Raw genomic sequence first — 22763 nt, 5'->3', positions numbered from 1 at the left:
TTTATAAAGAAATTCTAGGAGACAATTTTAAAGGTCACATCTAAAAGCTATTAATGATTTCCCAACAACTGGAAAATGGCTAACAGAAGGTAGTACATCTTTCTTAACCCTTATACTAAAATGTGACAACCCACAAATTTAGGGAAGTGTATGCCTATTTCCTAAGTCTCGTACAAGATAATTGATGACTGTTTCACAACAATTATTTCTCAGTAAGTGTACTAGTACTAGTATGTACTAGTATCGACAAGTGTCGTATCGACATAGATTTAACAAGTATATTGATAGTTTGATTTTTCGGATTTTTTTTATTGATAGGAATGCAAGTAAATAAAAATAGTAGTAATTAAATAGGTTGAGTGAAGTAGGGGCTATGAATTGATTTCATCTCGTTTTCTTTTACTACATCACTACCATCTTGTTTACTTACTATGCAAATCATTCAATGCCCTGGGAGTACTCTTTTTCTGTATATCTAGGTTCATCCCTGATACACTAGAACCTAAGGACTCGAAACCCTAGTGTGATTCCTCAACTCCTGGTAGAATGAGTCCTTGTTTTAATGTGCAAGACTCTCTCCTCCAGCATCCACTCTGGTATGCCATGAAGCATCCAGTGTTAGAATTGATGCTCCAATATTTCACAACCAAGAGGGGGGTGAATTGGTATTAACAAATTTTGCCCAGTTTTAGCACTTTTGAAATTGTTTTGGTAATAACCTTTGCTTTTGAATAAATTGAAATAGTATGGTTTGATGCTTAATGTATGAAGCATTTATACTATGACAAGATAAAGAGAGAAAGAGATAAAGCACACATAATTTTTATACTGGTTCGATTCTTAAGAATCTACATCCAGTTCATCTAGCAAACCACAGCTAGATATATTCACTATATCACAAGAATTTCAAGATTTACAAATACACTTGATAAATCTAAATTCTAAGATAAAGGAACACAAACGCAAGGCATCCACACATTTGCACAACCACACAACAGCAAGGCTATCACACACACTTGCTTTAGACAGAAAACAACAAAAACAAACAGTTTCAAACTGTATCAAAACACAAGAACAAAGCCTACAAAATGGATTGAGTACACCTTTTCCAAGACTGAAATTTCTTCTTCTTGCCAAGTCAAAATTGAATGTGTCTTGATAGAATTCTTCAAGAAGACCTTCCAAGATAGCTCCAAGAACCTGTTTCACACTTCTCTTTCTTTCTTTTGATTCAACAGGTTATTCTTGAGAAAGTGCAGAATCTGTTTTTATATAACAGCTGCAATCAGGCACGAACCTAGTCGACTACATTAGTTGGCTAGTCGACTATCGGGGCAGCAAATTAACATTTTCAGATTATCACACACATGTCATGTTAACCATTGTCATGCTATTATTGACATCATCACAAACATTTCAAATACACTTAATAAGCAACAATCTCCCCCTTTTTTGATGATGGACAAACTTGCATAGAACAACAAACCTTTTTCCCCCTTTGGACATGATCAAAAACAGGGAAAAAAGACAATGCAAAAAATAGCCAATCTCAATGAAGTATATAGTTAAAAGCATTCAAAATCATGGGCTTCCTTTGCTCCCCTAACTTGAAACCCTTTATATGATGAATAGGCCAATGAAATCATAGAATGTCATAACTATGGAATGCATGTCATTATATAATATGGTATCAAAGTAAAATGCAGCAGATGGGGATAAGAGAAATTGGAATATCAAAGTACAAGCAACATTGTCAAATCAAGTAACAAGAAAAGAACAACATGGACTTAATGGGCAAAGCAAATACAACAAATTTTATCATGTTAGCTCAAAGTACAATCAATCACAAAAGAACAATCTTGATCCCAAAATCTAGATGTATGGTTACTCCCCCTAGGAACAAACACTTAAACAACACACACACATTTCTCCCCCTTTTTGAACATTTAGAAAAATAAGGAACTGACAGAAAAAAATATGCAAACGATGAGACATATTCAGTATCACTACCACAAATATTTGTTCAGACAAAGATGTAGCATAGCAAGGACAAACATGATACAAAATATGTATGCAACATTCAGCTCATACAACATATAGGTAAAAGAGATATCCTATTTACGCTACTGAAACTAGATCAAGCAGTGTACATGTTAACACCAATTTAAGCCAAAATGAAAACAAAAGGAGAAAGATAGAAAGATTACAATCCCATTAATTGGACATTTCAGCTTGTGGAGATCCTTCCTCATCATCAACAATGGCAGCGACAAATTTCTTTCCTCATATGAAGGTTGCGGGAAGGATGAACAACAACAACACAATTCAAATAGCACAATGAAAAAGGAATATAGGTAATTTACTACAACTTCTCAAGATTGGGGTTTTAAAGAGATTGAGAGTTTTGAAAACAATTTAGAGAATGGGGATTTAGGGTTCTGATCTTATTTAGGGATTTGGTAGTGTTGTTTATGACTTTTGGAATTAATTTGAAAGTTATCTCAAAAACTTTACCAAACCAAGTTTGTTGCAGACATAGTTAACTAGGTTATTAATCTAGTCGAATAGGTGCAAATCTGGACACAGGAACACAAAAAAGTACGTGACTAGTTAACTAGTAAGTTGACTATTTTATGCAGAATGAGAAAACCTGATGCAATATGAAAAAATAGTTAACTAATGAGTCGACTATGTAATGAAGAAACAGAAAAACTGGTGCAGTGGTGACAAATCTGGTGCAATATGAAAACGATAGTTAACTAGATAGTCAACTTTATTTGCTGCAGAATGGTAAAATCTGATGAAGATTTTTATGCTGTAAATGTGAAATCAAGTATGCCTAATTCATTAAAATGTTGAAGAATAACAACATAGATGCAACAACACAATTTGTATTTGTAGGAAACACTTTTGGTGCAAAAAGATTAATTTTTATGTCCTAAGAGACATCATCAAAAAGTGTTAAAAGTTGTTTTACTCATGTAGGGAATGATTGAAACTTATCTTTACTTGTGCAGCCAAAAAAAATAATACCATATTGATTATTAGGCTTTTCACAAACCCTGCAAAACAGGTAAAATACATCTAGGTACCCACTTTGTACTTGGGTCCTTTCATGTTAGCAACATAGATGGTGTTTTTAGGTAACCAAAGATATTTTCCACTTGGAACACCAACATTTTTGAAATAACAAGAATTTGATGTATGACCATTCTTTAAACAATAAAAGCAAGATACAAAAGTTGTATTGAATGCCTTCTTAGGATGAAAGAAAAGATTTTTGAAAGACTTTTGTTTCTTTGAAAAGGAATATTCATATTCATCCATTACATGCTTTTGAGAATTAAGAAGAGTATCCAAGTTGGATTTTTCTGCTGTAAAGTTTGCAAGAGTTTCCTCAAGAAATTCAACTCTGTTTTTAAAGTTCTTGCAATCTTTACAATCAAAATTTTCAACTTGCAAGGTTGAATTACAGTTACAAGAGGAGGTTTTATGAATGATGTCCAAATTTTCCAAATCAAAATCCAATTTCTTATTTGCCTCTTCTAATTGATCCAATCTATTTTCCAACTCTTGATAGTTCATCTTAAGCTTTTTGTTTAAACAATTAAGTTCATTTGCATCTTTATGCAATTCTTCAAATGTATCAAGAAGTTCATCATACTTTGCTTGAATATTAGAATTAGAAGTACTTATCTTGCTTTCTTGGGACTCAACATCAATCATGAAGCATGTGTTGACATCTTTACTGTTGTTGCTTTTTGAATTGTTATGACCATGTTCTTCAATGCTCTCTTGAGCTTTCTCCAAGGTTTCCCACATTTCTTTTGCATTCTTACATGTAGAAACTTTGTAGAATTCTTCCATGGTGAGTGCTGAGGAGATGATGTATCTAGCTCTAGCATCATATTGCACTTTCTTGTTCTCATCCGCAGTCCACAAATTGAAGTCTTTCTCAACCTGCACATTGTTAATGGTATGCATAGGAATAAGTGGTCCATTTACAATAGCATCCCAAACACTCATGTCAATGGATTCTAAAAAGATTTTCATTCTTATTTTCCAGAAAAGATAATTTTCTCCAGCAAACAAAGGTGGTCTATTGATAGAAACCCCTTCAAAAAACATTTGTGAAATATTGGCCATCTGTCAAGATCTAGTCGACTATGGATTCGACTAACCAGCTCTGGTGCCACTTGTTAGAATTGATGCTCCAATATTTCACAACCAAGAAGGGGGTGAATTGGTATTAACAAATTTTGCCCAGTTTTAGCACTTTTGAAATTGTTTTGGTAATAACCTTTGCTTTTGAATAAATTGAAATAGTATGGTTTGATGCTTAATGTATGGAGCATTTATACTATGACAAGATAAAGAGAGAAAGAGATAAAGCACACATAATTTTTATACTGGTTCGATTCTTAAGAATCTACATCCAGTTCATCTAGCAAACCACAGCTAAATATATTCACTATATCACAAGAATTTCAAGATTTACAAATACACTTGATAAATCTAAATTCTAAGATAAAGGAACACAAACGCAAGGCATCCACACACTTGCACAACCACACGACAGCAAGGCTATCACACACACTTGCTTTAAACAGAAAACAACAAAAACAAACAGTTTCAAACTGTATCAAAACACAAGAACAAGGCCTACAAAATGGATTGAGTACACCTTTTCCAAGACTGAAATTTCTTCTTCTTGCCAAGTCAAAATTGAATGTGTCTTGATAGAATTCTTCAAGAAGACCTTCCAAGATAGCTCCAAGAACCTGTTTCACACTTCTCTTTCTTTCTTTTGATTCAATAGGTTATTTTTTAGAAAGTGCAGAATCTGTTTTTATATAACAGCTACAATCAGGCACGAACCTAGTCGACTACATTAGTTGGCTAGTCGACTATCGGGGCAGCAAATTAACATTTTCAGATTATCACACACATGTCATGTTAACCATTGTCATGCTATTATGGACATCATCAAAGACATTTCAAATACACTTAATAAGCAACATCCAGTACATGTATGATGATTTGATTGGACCACAGTTTGAGGCTAGTTTCCAACTCAAAATCCAAACCAGTTAAATAAATGAGTGATCAAGTCATCATTAAACATAAATCAAATCATAAAAATTTGAATGAAAGCAAATATAAAAACCCAAGAAGTAGAAGTGAATAAAATCAGAACTGATTACATCAAACCTGGACACGAGGGAGTTCAACTACTCATAGAATATTACAATGCAATTCCAGCAGCATCTATACATAAGATCTACACTATAACATCCCAACTGGATATTACTTAATTAAAATTAAAATAATAGAAATAATAATAAACTGCATTTATTATTGAAATACTTTCCCAAAAAATGGAAAGTTTAAACTTTATTACAAGCGTCAAAGTTCCAAAATCCATAAATTTGTACAATGTCTACCACATTCCAAAATTATTAAAAACAAGTCACTTATTACAAAAACATCACAAAGATGAATCTGTGAAATTTCCCCATGCTAGCCCCTCTCCGGCTCTAAGCTTTCCACATGCTCACCTGCAACAACATCTGCTCCCATGTAACGAGTTACATGACCATCGCCAAACACACACATATAGGGTGAGCTCAAAATAAAATTATACAGCACAAGGTACATTATACTAACAAATTAAAATCCCTAACACTTCTGCTACACTCCAATCTCATACCCAAATATTCACATCTTCCTCTGCACGCCTCTTGTTTCTACACCCTATGATGAGTACACTAATCGATCTTTGCTGCATGAGTGTCAACTTGCCCCTCCGAGTGGCCATGTGTTACCCCAATACAAGTTACACTCGTAACTGGGCCCCTAGAAAAGCATCGCATCAAGACCTCCATCCAAAGATGTGTAGAATCTCTCGCGTAATCCATTACTGCATCCAAAACCGCCTAGCACAACATCCACTTCACTAGGTTAACTCGCGTTCTAGACCACCTGGTAGAACACTGGCTGCCGTCGGGCGCTAACCCACTGGATTTTGGTCCAAGCCCAATTCTACAACACACCACCTAGCGGGAGCACTTCCGTCGCCAAGCACCAACTCTTGGATTTTACTCTAGAGTTCACTTTGAGGCCTATCTCTTGGCGGTTTACATCGTTTTGCCAGACGCCACACCAGTAACTGGTAATTTACTGGTATTTGACACTCTAGAATAGGTTCCAATGAACCTATTTACACAAGACACTCATTGCACAAAAAACATGCATCCATGACAAGTAAATACACTTTCATACCATTAAGTTGAACTCAACTACACAATATCACATGGTCATACGTCAAACACAACAATATTCTTGCTTTTATACATCCTGAAGAATCACAATAAATCCACACAAAACTATCAAAACAAAGTGTTATACCTAACATACAATCCAGGACAACCAAACAATATACAAAACAGGAAGAACACATAACCATTGTCCCAAAATATCACACAGACAATAAAATAGTAATAATGATAATGATAAAAAAACAACAACAATAACAATAATGATAAAAATAAAAAATAATAATGAACATAATAATAAAATAAAATGAAACAATAATACTAATAAGATAAAATAATAATAATAATAAAATAATAAAAATAAAATAAAGCAGTAATAATAAATAATAATGATAATAAAATCATAAATAAAATAAAACAACGATAATAATAAAAATAATAAAATAATAATAATAATAATAATAAAAAAAAAGAAAAAGATAATTATAAAATAAAATAAAATGAAATGAAAATAATAACAAAATAATAATAATAAATAGTAATAATAATAAAATAATAACAAAATAATAATAATAATATAAATAATAATAATAATAGTAATAAAACGAAATTTTAAAAATAAAAATGTTAATATGGAAAATAATAATAAAATAGTAATATTAATAAAATAAAATAATAATAAAATAATAATGATGATAAAATAAAGTAATAATAATAAAACAATAATATTGATAATAAAACAAAACAATGATAATAATAACACTAATAATAAAATAATAGTAAAATAAAATAAATAATAATAAAAATAAAAATAATTATAATTATAAAATAAAATAAAATGAGAAAAATAGTAATAATAATAAAAAATAAAAATAGTAATACAAATAATAATAATAATAATATAAATAATAATAATAAAACAAAATTTTAAAAATAAAAATAATAATAATAATAAAAATGAAAATAATCATAAAATAAAATGAAGCAATAAAAATAAACAGAAATATTAATAAAATAAAATAAAACAACAATTATAAAACAATAATAATGATAATAAAATCATCAATAAAACAAAACAATGATAATAAAAATAATATAATAAAATACTAGTAAAACAATAGTAAAATAAAATAAATAAAAATAATAATAATAACAATTATAAAATAAAATGAAATGAAAAAAATAGTTATAATAATAATAAAAATAAATGAAAATAGTAATACAAATAATAAGAATAATCATATTAAAAATAATAATATTAAAAATAATAATAATAATAATATAAATAATAATAATAATAATAATAAAACGAAATTTTAAAAGTAAAAATAATAATGAAAATGAAAATAATCATAAAATAAAATGAAGCAATAAAAATAAACAGTAATATTAATAAAATAATAATTATAAAACAATAATAATGATAATAAAATCATCAATAAAACAAAATGATGATAATAAAAACAATACAATAAAATAAGAGTAAAATAAAATAAGATAATAATACTAATAAATATATTTATAAAATAGAATAAAATGAAGTTAATAATAATAATCAAAATAATAAGAATAATAATAATAATAATAATAATAATAATAATAATAATAATAATAATATAAATAATAATAATAAAATGAAATTTTCAAATTAAAAATAAAAATAAAAATGAAAATAATCATAAAATAAAATGAAGCAATAAAAATAAATATTAATATTAATAAAATAAAATAAAACAATAATAATGATAATAAAATCATCAATAAAAAAATAATGATAATAAAAACAATATAATAAAATAATAGTAAAATAAAATAAAATAATAATACTAGTAAATATAATTATAAAATAGAATCAAATGAAATTAATAATAATAATAAAAATAATAATAAAAATAAAAATAATAATTAAAAAATAAAAATGATAGTAATTTTAATAATAATAGTAAAATAAAATAATAATAATAATAAGAAGAATAATAATAATAATAGTAAAATAAAATAATAATAATAGTAATAATAATAATAATAATAAATAATAATAAGGATAATAATAATAATAATAATTGTAAAATAAAATAAAATTAATAATAAGAATAATAAGAATAATATTAAGTGTGCCGTATTTAGAAGAAAAACTATAAACATCTCGTTAAGCAAAAAAAAAAGAATTATGATAATCATAATAATGATTGGGTCACAAAGAGAACTCAATACAACGGAAACCACAAGCACACGCATACTCTCTATAAAATCACATACAACACAAACATCAAGAAGAAGTTAAACGATACAATAATTTAGTTCAGGAGAAGACTTTCATGACTCTATATATATATATATATATATATATATATATATATATAATATATATATATATATATATATATATATATATATATATATTCATGTTCCTTTGCCAAGAGTAAACTATATGATGTAAACAAAAAATGTTTACTTTTCATGATTTATTCATTTCCAACTTTATATTTATTTTGTTTTCTTGTGTGGTTTATAATTAACTTTGCACAATATATTGATATTCTTACACTCAAATTGTCACTAAGTTCACAACATTTTCTATTAAATTATAAGATCAATTGGTAGTTTTTTTAGTGCATTAATTAGTACAAAAAATATTTTATCTACCGAATAACACATTAAAAAGACACAATATAAAAAAAACAACACAATCATAAATCATATTAAAAGTAAAATGACGTTAGTACACATAGTCATAGAAAGATAACTAAATAGTTTCACATCAAATTTCCAAATCTTCTTTTAGTATATGTTCTGCCAAGTAAATGTAGAAATGCCCCATAGCCCCGGTTCGAAACTTATTTTCATATATAGATTCCACTGTCAGAATTTCACCATCTTTAATTTTGATAGAACCAGGTTTTGGATTGCAAACCAACATTCCAACTAGGTAACCATTTTCATTTCCTGCCTCTTTTCCTATTCCGTATTTTGGATTCGACGTGCATAAGACTCTTCCATCCTAAGTTGAGGGAAAACATAAATAAATAGAGTATGCATTAAAATAGTAAATTTCTCACAAAGATAAAGAATTTATCAACAAAGTTTAAGCTCATAAAATTTGATATTAGTTTATCTACATGATATAGATTATATAAGAACACCAACAAATATTGAATATTACCTGTCCATATAGAGTAATATTGACAACACCAGTGTGCATATGAGTAGTGCCATGTATAAGATAACCACCTTTTGTTATTGGAATATTTGCTTTCTTAACATGAGGAAAGTCATTGTCATGATTTCTCAGGATTTTATACTCTACCTATATAACAAATTGTGAAAGTTATGTTACTCACATCCCAACGAGAAAAGTAATTAATAGCCTACTATTTTTGTTTGGAATATAAATGAGTTTTAAAAGTTTGCTTTTCATTTGTAAAGTATAATATATATCGAATAAATAATCTACCTGACAATCATGAATTGGTGTAGAACCATTTAAAATGACACGATCAGCTAAATCAAGTATATAGAACTTAAGAGGCACTTGGTGTTCATCCCAATCAACCCACCTTATTTTGTATTTTAGGGAAAGCTTTCTCGTTGGGCCTCGGAAACCATTTCTTAATTTGCATTGTAAGTTATCTTGACAACAAAAGAGTCATCCTTTATAATTTTTAGACAACAATTGACCATTAATGTTTGTTGTGACATTGTAAAAGTCCTTTGGGAGATTCATAAGCTTACACCTACACTCTGTACAACCTTTTCTATCGTGTGTGCCACGTGTATCGATGAGCATGATGCTAAACAACCATTTTTCTGTAAAGCCGTGCTTTATTTTTGTAGGATTACCTACTTCAACTGCAAAAGGACCTGGGAGATTTGAAGATGTTCCTCGTGATTCTCCTCCCAAGCCCCAATAATGTGGAAGCAAAAAACCTTAGCATGCACCATCATTTCTTTCATATTCAATACCATTGCGAATATTGTGAGATTGTTTAATATATTCTGACATGGTAATGTTTTCAATATATTTTACAGCAAACCAATGATGAAGGTAAGCTTCATATAAAGGTACAGAATTACCATCTTCATCAACTACTTCAACATCAAAACTCTTGATCCCAATGCGACCCTTTGGAAAGTCAATATCAAATAATGTCTTCACTGCAATTTTTCCTGGCCCCCCTCAATTTTTTCAGAAAAAAAGTGGTTGACTTGATATGATTTTCATCAAACTCTAAGACAACTGATAGTGTTGTGCTAAAGAGCATCATCATTATTGATAATGAAATCATTGTTACTTTATATGTAGTCGCCATATTTAACTGCTCATAAACCATTAACATTAGCCATAAAAATGTGTATCTAGGATAAGTCATTTGATAATCTTGTAGATGATTTAATCGCATACTATGAAAAGATGTGAATACAATGAGATTGAAATGAAAGGGTAATAATACAACATTGACAATAAAAGTAACATACCATATAAGAAAAAGATAATGAACTCATGATAGTCATCATTTGATCTTAGATGAAGATGTAAGAATGTTTAAGCAGATAAATGTCTGTGTATATTGAATTGGTTGTTAGTTTTATATATGGTAGATGTATCTAAAATGGTATATCTGGAGTAGCTAAATTTTAAATCAATGTTGGTTGTCTCTTCTTCTTTTTTTTTTGGTGTAAAAGGTGTTTTTCAAATCACTTTAAACCAAAATTAACATATGTTGACTTTTTTTACAAATATGCAAAACTATTTAAAAACTTCTATAACTATTTGTAGGTGTAAAACAACTTGATAAACAAGTTGTTTGAACAAACCAAATATGGTTGGATGTTTGTAGGATTTTCTTTAGTAACAATATTTATACATTTTATGATCGTAAGTTTGAATATAAATAATTTTTAAGAAATGAAATATAAAATATCATTTATACAAATGTAATAAAGGAGTTTGTTCAAATTAATACTTAGTTTAGATTCAAGTGAAAAAATAGTAAATTTTGAAAATAAAAGTACTAAAAATACTTTTATACCCATTTTTGGAAGGTACTTACTTTATAGTGTGGTTGTTGCAAATGAGATAAAAGATGAAAGAAAAATAAAAAAGAAAAGATGCATGTCAACTTACTCTATTACAAGTCGGTCTGTTTTAATCCGACTCGACTTTGACCTGCCAAACACAGACCGGATCGGGTTGACCCGCAACATGAAAAAGGCTGAAATGCATAACCCGTCTCGCGGTAGCCTGCCAGTTTTTCATTTTTTCCCTTTATGTTGAGAGACGAGGCCCAAAATAAAATAAAAAACGACCACAGGATGTATCATTCTCCAAAAAAAGTAAGCACACTAATGAATTTGAAAATCCCAAACATGCATATAATGTCTCTGTAGTATAACCATTTAGTTGAAAATCACATACATATGATAGAAAAATAGTATAACCATTTAGTTGAACAACAATTAAAAATAAAAGATAATTGTTGGACAATACTTCTCGATCACCACAAAACATTCCTACATTTTAACTATCAGCACAAATCCCTTAAACTTAGAGAGAAGACTATTGGATTGGAAACAAGAGAGATGCACCCTAAAGCCATAATCATTATTTTTTTTTTCAGACATGTATACCACTGAAATCATGGATCATAATTCGACCACAGAAATCACATATCATGGGTTAGTTGGTGAATTACTCGAATTCATCATGAACAACAATTCATCACAAAACACAACAAAATTGGGGCAAAATGTGAAATAGGGCAAAATGCTTCAAATTAGGGTAAAATCGGGGGTTAAATAAACGAATATGTGTTCGTCATGGTGGTTGGACCTAATTGTTGTTGTGGTCGCCACTCTCCCTCGCGTCGATTGGACCTTGTCCTCGCGTTGGTCGCTGCTGGCGGCACTCTTGGCTTGCGTTTAACTCTTGGTGGTGGCTTGCATCAGAATCGTGATGTTGGCTCGTGGTAGAGTTGTGCATGTTGGTGGGAGGGAATGTGAAGTGAAATGAAGTGTGAGAAGAAACGAGGGTGAGAACTGAAATGAAAGAGTAAGAGACTCTACGAATGAGTGAGAACCGAATAGCAGCATTACATGTTTATTCTTTTTTTAATAAAATTGGTTGTGGGTTGGCGCGCATGCTCGTCTGCCGGGTTAACGGGTAAAGCTAGTTGAACTAAAACGGTTTTATGGGTTTAATCTTTTGTCATGGCTTAATTTTGTCATGTTTTATTTCAATTGAGTCTTAGATAAATGTTCATGGTGGATTGAGTTCTCAATAAATTTAATTTTTGAATTGAGTTCCTACGCTTAATATTTGTCCGTTAATTATTTTTTGTTAATTAGAGAATGTGTCTTTTAAGAGGTTGACGTTGTTTTGTTATTATCTTGTCATATCATCTTGCTGAACTATCATATATCATTTTATTGTTTTATTGTTTTAAAATTTTATAAATAATTTTATAATTTTAAAATTTATAGTTAAATAATTTACAATTTTATTATTTTAATTCAAAATTGTATATTTATAAAATTATGATTTTATGATTTGAATAAAAATTGAAAATATATCATTATTTTATATTTCATAAAATCATATAATTTTATAATTATGCAATTTTGAATTAAAATACTAAAATATTAAAATTATAAAAATATAAATTATATAATTAGAAAATTCTAAAATTATAGATTATAAAATTTTAAAATAACAAAAATATTAAAATGACACGTGGGAACAACAGAGTAAATTGACATGATAAGATAATATTCATGTTAATCACTTAACATCCACATCATCCCATTAACATAAAAAGTTAACCACAAATGCTCAATTGAAAAAAATATATTTATTAAATACTCAATAGCTGCATAGAGAAAAAAATACATCAAAAACTCAATTTCGAATTTCCAACCGAGACTTAAAATATAATTAAGAAAAAAATAAGTATTAAAAAATACTTTATTCCTAACTTAAATAAATATGAAAAATAAAAATTAATAAGATTAATGTTACCTAAACCGATTTTGACCTCAATATATTCAACTTTATTAATCTTTTAGTTTCAAGTTAGAATCGATTAATAAACTCTATTTGAGTCGGCCATTTCTTTTGTCAACAACAAAAAATTGGTATACAAGTGGCCCACGAGTATGGATGGCAAAAACATAAATTCATAAACGCAATTATCCCCAAATAAACTCTATAACGAATATGAAATTAATGCTTTTAGTTAATGGATACTCACCGGTAATCAATATGTATATTTAATTATTAGTGAGTACAAGTTTCATGATATATGACTTGTGATAATCTTTACAGACTAATAATTATTAGTTATTAGTAAATTTTATTTTTTTAAATTACTTAATTTAAAATTTTGAAAAATGAAATGTAAAATATACGTGGGTATATATGGATATCCGAATATAAAAGCAAACAATTTACAAGTAACTTTTCAGAGATAACGAGTAAAAGAACGGGTAATAGACAAATCTTTGTTGTGATTTAGGGGTCATGGTTCCATCAAAATTTTAATTTTTTTTAAATATATAGTATATAATATAAGTGAAAATTAAATTAGATTGATTTTTAATTTTTTTATAAAGTAAAATATTTAATGTTAATAAATAATAAAATATAAAATTAAATATAATAAAAAATAAAATAATTATTGAAATGTTTTTTTATCTTTTTTTTCATTGTTGTGTAAGTTTTTTCGAATATTCATCTTCCATTCTTGAATGTCTTTTTCTTTTTTGATAAGTAAAGGTAAAAAATTAGACACAAAATCATTCTTTTTATTTTCATTTTTCATATGTTCTCTTTCATTTTAACACTCTTATATCTTGATAGTGAAATGTTAGTTTAATAGTTAATATTTTCATCTCATAAGTTTTTTGTATATTTTTTTTATGAATATAGAAGGAAAAAAATGTATTATATGTTTTCTCATAACCAATTTTAGTTGTGACTTAATTATCATATATTTTTCTTTCAGTAATTATGGCTTTCAATTTTTTAATAGATTTTGATAAATTATTTTCTAGTCTTAATTTTTTAAATAGGTATATTGATGAAGAATAAAATGATAAATTCATTTTTATTTCAGTGATGTCATCAAGATGAAAACAAGACAAATTTACTTCTTCATATATTTTTAATTGTGATACTAAGGATGAATTAGATGAACCATTTCATATTAATTATTTGGAACTTATACCATAAAAAAATTTTATATATGAGAATATCCAATTACTAAAAAAAATGAAATTAAAAAAGCCTATTTAAAATGATTTTTATATCAAATATAACTTCAAAACCAACAAGATTTCAATATTAAATCATATATACTTTTGTTATATTAGTAATAATAATAAATAAATATATAAATTTTAAATATATTATTTTAATCTTTTTAACATTTTTTTTGTCAAAATTAGTTACTGAGCAAAATAAGTAACAAAATAAGTAACAAATAAACACTGCCCATATCTGACACATTGTCATCCCACACTAGAGATACCAAATCATCATATACTTCAAGTAACAAAATCAACATACATATGTATATGAAAAATTTCAGCAATATATTGACTCATCTTAGTATGCTTTAATTAAAAAATAATAACAAATTAATATCAATTTAGTCAATATTATTTAGGGTCAACTTTTAAATATTGATGTTAATAAATTATTGTTTATGATTTTCCAATCAACTATTTTTACAATGCAAATTTGTACAAAAACTAAATTGTGAAACGGAAAAAAGGAAGAAAAGATATATCTTATTTAAAAGTTAAAAAAGGAAAACTAAACGTTTTCAGAAGTCAATGCTTTGGAAAACAAAGTTCATCATTTCATAATTATTATAAATCCCAAATATAAGTTAATATTAATATATTAATTTATTATAAATTTAAATTTTTAAAGCATTTTCCATTATAAAACTTACTAAATAAACATCTACGATGTATATTGCATCATTCTACAATTGTAGTTTCTTAAGAAATATTTATGATTTAATTACATTAAATAAACATTTATGATGCACTTTACATCTGTTTAAATAACAAAATTTTGCTATTTAAATCACTTAACCTATGCTTTATTTTCTCACATACATGCATCTTCTGAAGGATAATTAGCCACAAGAGACAAGAAAAATCTTGTTCTGCCAACTTCATTATTCTTAAACATGCAGACACTAATAATCACTTGTGTTTTGATTCTTTTCTTTGTTTCACCATGTTTCTGTAAGAGGTTGTTGTTGGCAAGTTCCAACACATACAATGTGATTTATTATGGTGCCAAAGGAGATGGTAAAACTGATGACTCCCAGGTATATTTTTATTGTTTTTTTTTTCTTTTATTAATAAAAAAAATAATACATAAATACATAAGTATATGAAGTGTTTCAACCTACATATACATTTATATTATATAGAACTCATCTCATGGATAGACAGACTATATCAATAAAAGTTTAATGTTTATTGTGTTAGAAAGTGGACTTTAAGTCCAATTTAATCCCACAAAATCGACTTGTAAGATAAGGTGTAAATTAGAGATAAGACCATTTAATTATATGTAAGTGAGATACGAACCACACTTTACAAGTCGATTTTGTAAGATTGAATTAGATTTAAAGTTTATTTTTTAATAAATTGGTCGTGTTCTTCTTATATATGTCATTTAATTTTTTTTTTATTTTTACTCAATATCATACTTGAATTTTTAACCATTTTATTGACTCTTATTTATAAGAATTTGTATGAAAATAAATTAAGAGTACCAAGATAAGAACAATACATTAATATTGACAGAGGAAGCCTTTACTCCTAATTTTTTTTTATATTTATATAAATTTATATATAATTAAATTATTTTTTCATTTTAATATATTTTTAATAATATTCTATATATTTGATATTTTCATAAATTTTAATATATCTATATCATCTATAACAATATATAAAGGGGATTCTCCTTTTTGTGTCTACATTTCAAAATACCAATTTTACCCTTTAACTATAATAATTTATTAAATTTTTAAAAATTGACCGTTACTTTTATAAGTTTTTTATAAAATCGGCTATCTCTGTTTCTTTTCTACTTCTTTATCTATCAATGGTTATTTTTTCATTTGTTCTGATATATTTTACTTTATTTTTAATAAATATAATTTTAGTTTATACATTAACTTAATATCACCTACTAATATAATATCACGCATATTTAAAAAATGCATACACCCAAGCACGATAGCGCCAATGTTTATGCTAGTCATCAATATATAAAGATGATTTTCTCTTTTGTATCCACATCTCATAATACCAATTATACCCTTTACAATATAATTATTTATTAAATTTCAATATATAAAGAAGATTCTCTCTTTTATATCCACATTTCATAATACCAATTATACCCTTTACAATATAATTATTTATTAATTTTTTTAAAATTAACGGTTACTTTTACCTATTTTCTATAAAACTGTTTATCCTTTTTCTTTTTTTTATTCATCAACAATTATTCTTCTTATTCATTTCATTTTTACATATTTAAAAAATGCGTACACACATATGCAATAACGCATGTGTTTATGCTAATTTATATAAAAAATTTGTCATTCCTGCAATTGTTTTAAGATACATCACTCTCGAATTATTTAAGAAGTGTTTATATATTTCTTACTGATAATATATATATATATATATATATATATATATATATATATATATATATATATATATTTCTCCTACTTTTTACACATTTTATATGGGTTTTGGTCAATTAACTTTCTTTTTAATCGATAACAGGCATTTTTAAGTGCATGGCAAAATACTTGTTCGACACAAGGTGAATCAACCCTAGCTATACCATCAGACGGAGTATTTTTACTGAAGAAGAACATAATCTTGGAAGGTCCTTGCCAAGCCACAAACATTCAAATTCAGGTATAGTATGTTTAATTTCTTATTGAACTTTTAGTCAGACACTTATTTGTTCAGATTTAAAAGCAAAACACAAAAAAAAAAAAACCCCTATTTTCTAATTTCTACTCATTCTTGTCTCATTCAGGACATAGGACATGAACAACAAACAAATTATTGATAGTCTTTACCCTATTATTTTTAGTACAATTTCTTCTGTGCATTTTCAAATTTCTTTTCCTTTAACTAAAAGAGTTTTTTGTTTTTCTTGTTAAATTTTGTCATTAATATTAAAGATCTACATCACAAAACATCCAACGTCATTTCTTTCTAGAATTCCTCGCAATACGAGTAAATACATTTCTTAATTTAATTATTAAGTTTCCCTCTCTTGCAGCTTGAAGGAAGAATAGTGGCAGCACAAAAGAATGCATGGCAAGGTGATAAATCCACCATGATTATGTTCACAAACATAAACGGTCTCAGAATTGTCGGAAAAGAAGGATTAATCGATGGTTATGGTTCCTCTTGGTGGCCATGCAAAAATTGTCCACGACCATCGGTTAGATCATCCTAAACTATTTTTCTTTTTTTATAATTGGTTTGTCCATTTTACTCATATGATATTAATAGTAGCAATAATTTATTTAGAGTTGTCAAAATGGGTCACTCAATCCGATTTGACTCATTATACGTTAGTCATTTAGTAAGTCAATTCAATCCAACTCACTTATTAAAGAGTTCAAAAAATTTAAACCTAATCTGATTTGCTATGAATTTTGTTATTATCAATTCCTTAGATGAATTTGTAATTTGACTGTTGCAGGTCCTTGGTTTCAATGCATGCAATGGTCTTCATGTTAGTTATCTAAGCATCACAGATAGTCCCAGAGCTCACATAACCATAAATGGTTGTGAAGGTGCCAAATTCTCTCATATTACCATTCGTTCTCCCGGTGATAGCCCTAACACTGATGGAATTAACATTTCTTCTTCCAAAAATATATTGATAAAAAATTCCAACATAGCTTCTGGTAAACCAAATCTTCATCTTATGTACTTGTTCAAATTTCAGTAATTGTAATACAATAACTACATCAGCAACTTTGATTTATGTTGTGTTTTCTACACAGGTGATGACTGTATCGCAATCATAGGTGAATCTTCTAACATTAATGCCACCGGAATTGCTTGTGGACCAGGACATGGAATAAGGTTTATATATATATTATCAAACATTCTTAAAATTACACACTTAATATGAAAAAAAAAACATTTAATGTTTGATGAAAGTGTCTTTTGTTCATGAAAATAATACATGAACATGACATTAATCTATATGATCTTTCCTTTATTGAATCAATACCTTTGTGTTATTTCTAACTTGAGATGTTAACAATGAAACAGCATTGGTAGCCTGGGTAGAAACGATGGCCATAACAACGTGGAACGAGTTCTTGTTTATAATAGCAGCTTCACGAAAACTGCAAATGGAGCAAGAATAAAGACATTTTCGGTATGGAATTCATTTTTGAATCCTTTAACGTTAGTTGGAGGAGTCATTGATGAAATTGAGAATGACATGTTGTTGAAATGTTCATATGAAAAGAACAAACAATGAAAATGAAAATGTTTTTTTTCCACTTCTTACAGGATGGATCAGGGTATGCCAAAAGAATCATGTTTGAGAAAATCACATTAAACCAAGTTCACAACCCTATAAATATAGACCAACACTATGCTAACATAATGGTATTCACTTAACATTCATATTATAACTTGTGATTTTAACTTGTTTATGCTCTTCATTTATTTTATTTAGGTTTAATTAGTTGGATGATATCAACTTTCGTTTGAATGTGTCAGTTTGGTATCTGTTTTTAAAAATGTGTCAGATAAGTCTCAACTTTTGAAAAGATGCCTTAATTAAGTCTTTTTAAGAAAAAAATTAAGGGACATGATTAAGACACTTTTTTAAAAGTTGGGACTCGATTGACATATTTTTAAAAACGGATATTAAACTGACATATTTGAATGAAAGTGGATACCATCCGACTAATTAAGTCTTTTATTTATTAAAATTACTTTCTAAATTTGGGTTGATTAGGAAGGAGCAGGAGTGGAAGTTAGTGAGGTGATATTCCGTGGGTTTCGAGGAACATCAGCAAATGACAAGGCTATTAATTTAGGTTGTAGTTCAGAAGGTTGCTTTAACATTGTGTTGGATGACATCAAAATTGTTTCTTCTGAACCAGAAAAACCAGCTTCTTGTTATTGTAGTAATGCTCATGGAACAGCTACATCCGTCGTTCCAGAATGTGGTTCTTTATTGAAATGATGTATCAACACGTAATCGAAAGATGTTTATTTATTTATTTTTAACTAATGCATTATACGAGTTGCGTAATAAATGTTATGGTGCATAAGATTTGGAGCAAGAAAATTCATTATCTATTGATAATGTCAATCATGTAACCGCAATGTATAATATCACAATCTCATGAACACTTACCATTTAATACAATACACAAATAATGGTAATTGAAACTGTCATAATTTATTTATTTTAAAATAATTCTAATGTGAAAAATGACACCAATAAATATCATTGTTTGCATTGTAACGAAATATAACAACGTTTCCAATTGTTTGAATATAAAATTATTTTAACTATTTTATATTCTTATAATTTATTTAACCTATTTTTCGTAAAATCAGAAAAGGTAAAATAAAAAATTATCAAAGTTTACAAATATTTCATTCATAATTCATATTTTCCAACATTATCCAAATGATTAAGCGTGAAAAACAAAATGAAAATAACATCTTACATTATTATAATACATTTTCTTAAATTTCTATACCCATATTTTTAATTAATCTTTTCTCTCTTGCTACACCTTACATCTGATGTAAGGTTCACTCCTTCATGAAATGCTTACTCCAACTCATGCTTACTTGACTGTCTTGAGTCATCACCTGCATAAGTTCCCAATCCCTTCAAAGTAAGTGCTCTATTTCTTCATGTGGCAGTTCAAAGTATAATAATGTTAAATTAAAAACCAAAACTATCAAAATAACAGAGCAATGGCTGATACCCGTATATTTTTTCATTCATTTATATATCCATTAAAAGACAAAAATACATAAATCACCGCAAAAGAATAATAAAATACTTGAATAAAAACACTTGGACAAGGCCACCATGTAAAAGGAATCAACGAGGAATTTTGTTAAATAATTAACAGTTTACAAGCACGAGCCTTTTTCTTTCCCATTTGTATGGTAGCAGCAAACAGAGCATAACAAGAAAGAATGAATGAAAGAGAAAAGGGGTTACTGCGATTGGGGGCTTTATAGCAATAGTGCAACAAAAAAACATAGGCTTTGTAACAGACAAGATAAAACACGATAGACCGAGAAGAGAAGAATAGAATGTTATGTTAGATTATGAATCAAAAAAAAAAAAAACATAAGAATCGTCAAATTATCGATATAATATATTATTATAATATTAAGAACAGTTCCTAATAACAAGAGTAGTATGCGGAAGCGTACCTCATAATCAGTAATTAAGAACAATATAGATAAAAGTGATACCTGATCTTCCAAATAGAATCAATGAAAGATTAAAAATTATTTACGTGTGAGACTATACTGCTCTCTTCCTATTAGGTTTTTCTAGAGCGCATCTTACAAAATGTATTTTGACGTCGTCTCATAAATGGGATATCAATTTTATATCCTTACCAGCAGAAACCTCTCAACAAGTTTCTGAATACTTAAGTCCATCACAGATCTTCATCAGAAACCCAATATATATTATCCATAAATTAATAATAATTGTGCAATATAATTGATATTTACAAATAATATTATTTATTAATTAATGTTAATCCATAATAATAAAATAGAATAATAATTTTGTATAATAAAATTATATAAAATACAACATGTTAAGGTTAGGGTTCGAGAAAGAAACGTAGAAAATTGGTAGCTAAGACTTTTTTTCAAATTAAATGTCGTGTTTACTCTTTATTTTAATTTCTTTTTTTAGAAAAAATCGTCTAATTTCCGTATTAACTGACTATTTTGTTGTAATAAATGGGTCAAAGTGACCCATTAATGTAAAAAAAAACCTATTATATTAGTCATAAATTCTTTAGAAACTGGCTTTGACTACTAAATTTTAGAAATTTTTTAATTGATCACGGATTTTGAATACGTTATTGTTATTGTTTTTGTGTTTATTTCCTTTGATATAATTTTTTTCTTATAAGTAAATGATTGAATAATTTTGAAATGTTAATCTCGTTGAAATTTACCTATAACAGAATATCTTTTAGTTTCAAATTAGAATCGATTAATCAACAAAAAATGGTAAATAAGTGGCACACGAGGTACCAAATAACAAAGCCAACACACATAAACTAACAGACAAAGGAAAGCTCAGTTTTATATTATGTGTATCAATATATTGACTCATCCTAATATGCTTTATTTAAAAATTAATAACAAATTATAATATCAATTTATTCAATATTATTTAGAGCGGACTTTTAATAATTGATGTTACTAAATTAGTGTTTATGAATTGAAAATCAACTATTTGTAAAATGAAAATTTAATATTTTGACTTATTAATATTAACTTTTACTTGTTAGGTTTGTTTTTGGTTGACACTAAATGTTTATTTGTTGCAGTGAAGAAATTGTGTGTATGAAAAGTTCAGTGAGAATAATCATTAAAAAAACGATAACTATACATACAAAGCATACAATTATACATAAATGGTAGAGATTATAAGTTGATAATCACATAAACAATTAAACATATGCATTTTTCTTATCATTTTTGTGTCAAATTTGTAATTTCGTCTTCCCTGTTTACTTGTTTTTATTGACTTTACTTTATAACCATTTTTATTTTATGTTGTTCTTATTACTTTAGATTCAATTTGGAATTTGTGGTAATCAAAATAAAGTTTCGATAAACTAAATGGTGAATCGCTATGTTATTAAAAGTTAAAAAGGAAAAATTAAATGTTTTCAGAAGTCAATGTTTTGAAAAACAAAATCCACCATTTCATAGCTATTATATAAATCCCAAATATGAGTTAATATTAATATATTAATATAATAAACAAACATGCCTCAATAATGGTTTCTAAATAAATATTTATGATTTATACTATTTACATTTAATAAACATTTATGATGCTTTTTGCTATTTAAACCCCACAACCTATGCTTTTGTTTTATCACATTATACGCATATTCTGCAGGATCATTAGTCACCAAAGACAACAAGATCTTGCTCTGTCAACTTCACTATTCCTAAACATGCAGAGACTAATAATCACTTGTGTTTTCATTCTATTCTTTGTTTCACCATGTTTTTGTAAGAGGTTGTTGGCAACTTCCAACACATTAAATGTAATTGATTATGGTGCCAAAGGAGATGGTAAAACTGATGATTCCCAGGTATATTTTTCTTGTTTTTCTCAAAATTTTTCATATTTCATGAGATATTTTTTACAAATTTGTTATA

The 22763-nt window shown here is 27.4% G+C and overlaps 1 protein-coding gene and 1 pseudogene across 1 annotated transcript; one reads left to right on the top strand and one right to left on the bottom strand.

Moving 5' to 3' along the window:
• Positions 1 to 9036: 9036 nt before the first annotated feature.
• LOC114166954 lies at positions 9037 to 10241 on the bottom strand. The gene is made up of 3 exons (XM_028051837.1): positions 10137 to 10241; positions 9439 to 9582; positions 9037 to 9276 (listed from the first exon to the last, which is right to left on the bottom strand). Exons 1-3 carry the CDS (start codon positions 10239 to 10241, stop codon positions 9037 to 9039), a joined length of 489 nt encoding a protein of 162 aa, XP_027907638.1.
• Positions 10242 to 15472: 5231 nt separating this feature from the next.
• Positions 15473 to 19551, top strand: LOC114166953 (annotated as a pseudogene).
• The last annotated feature ends 3212 nt before the right edge of the window (positions 19552 to 22763 follow it).

The sequence above is a fragment of the Vigna unguiculata genome, chromosome 10 (assembly GCF_004118075.2).
Source record: "Vigna unguiculata cultivar IT97K-499-35 chromosome 10, ASM411807v1, whole genome shotgun sequence".
NCBI lineage: Eukaryota > Viridiplantae > Streptophyta > Magnoliopsida > Fabales > Fabaceae > Vigna > Vigna unguiculata.
This window is presented reverse-complemented; position numbering and strand designations above follow the sequence as displayed.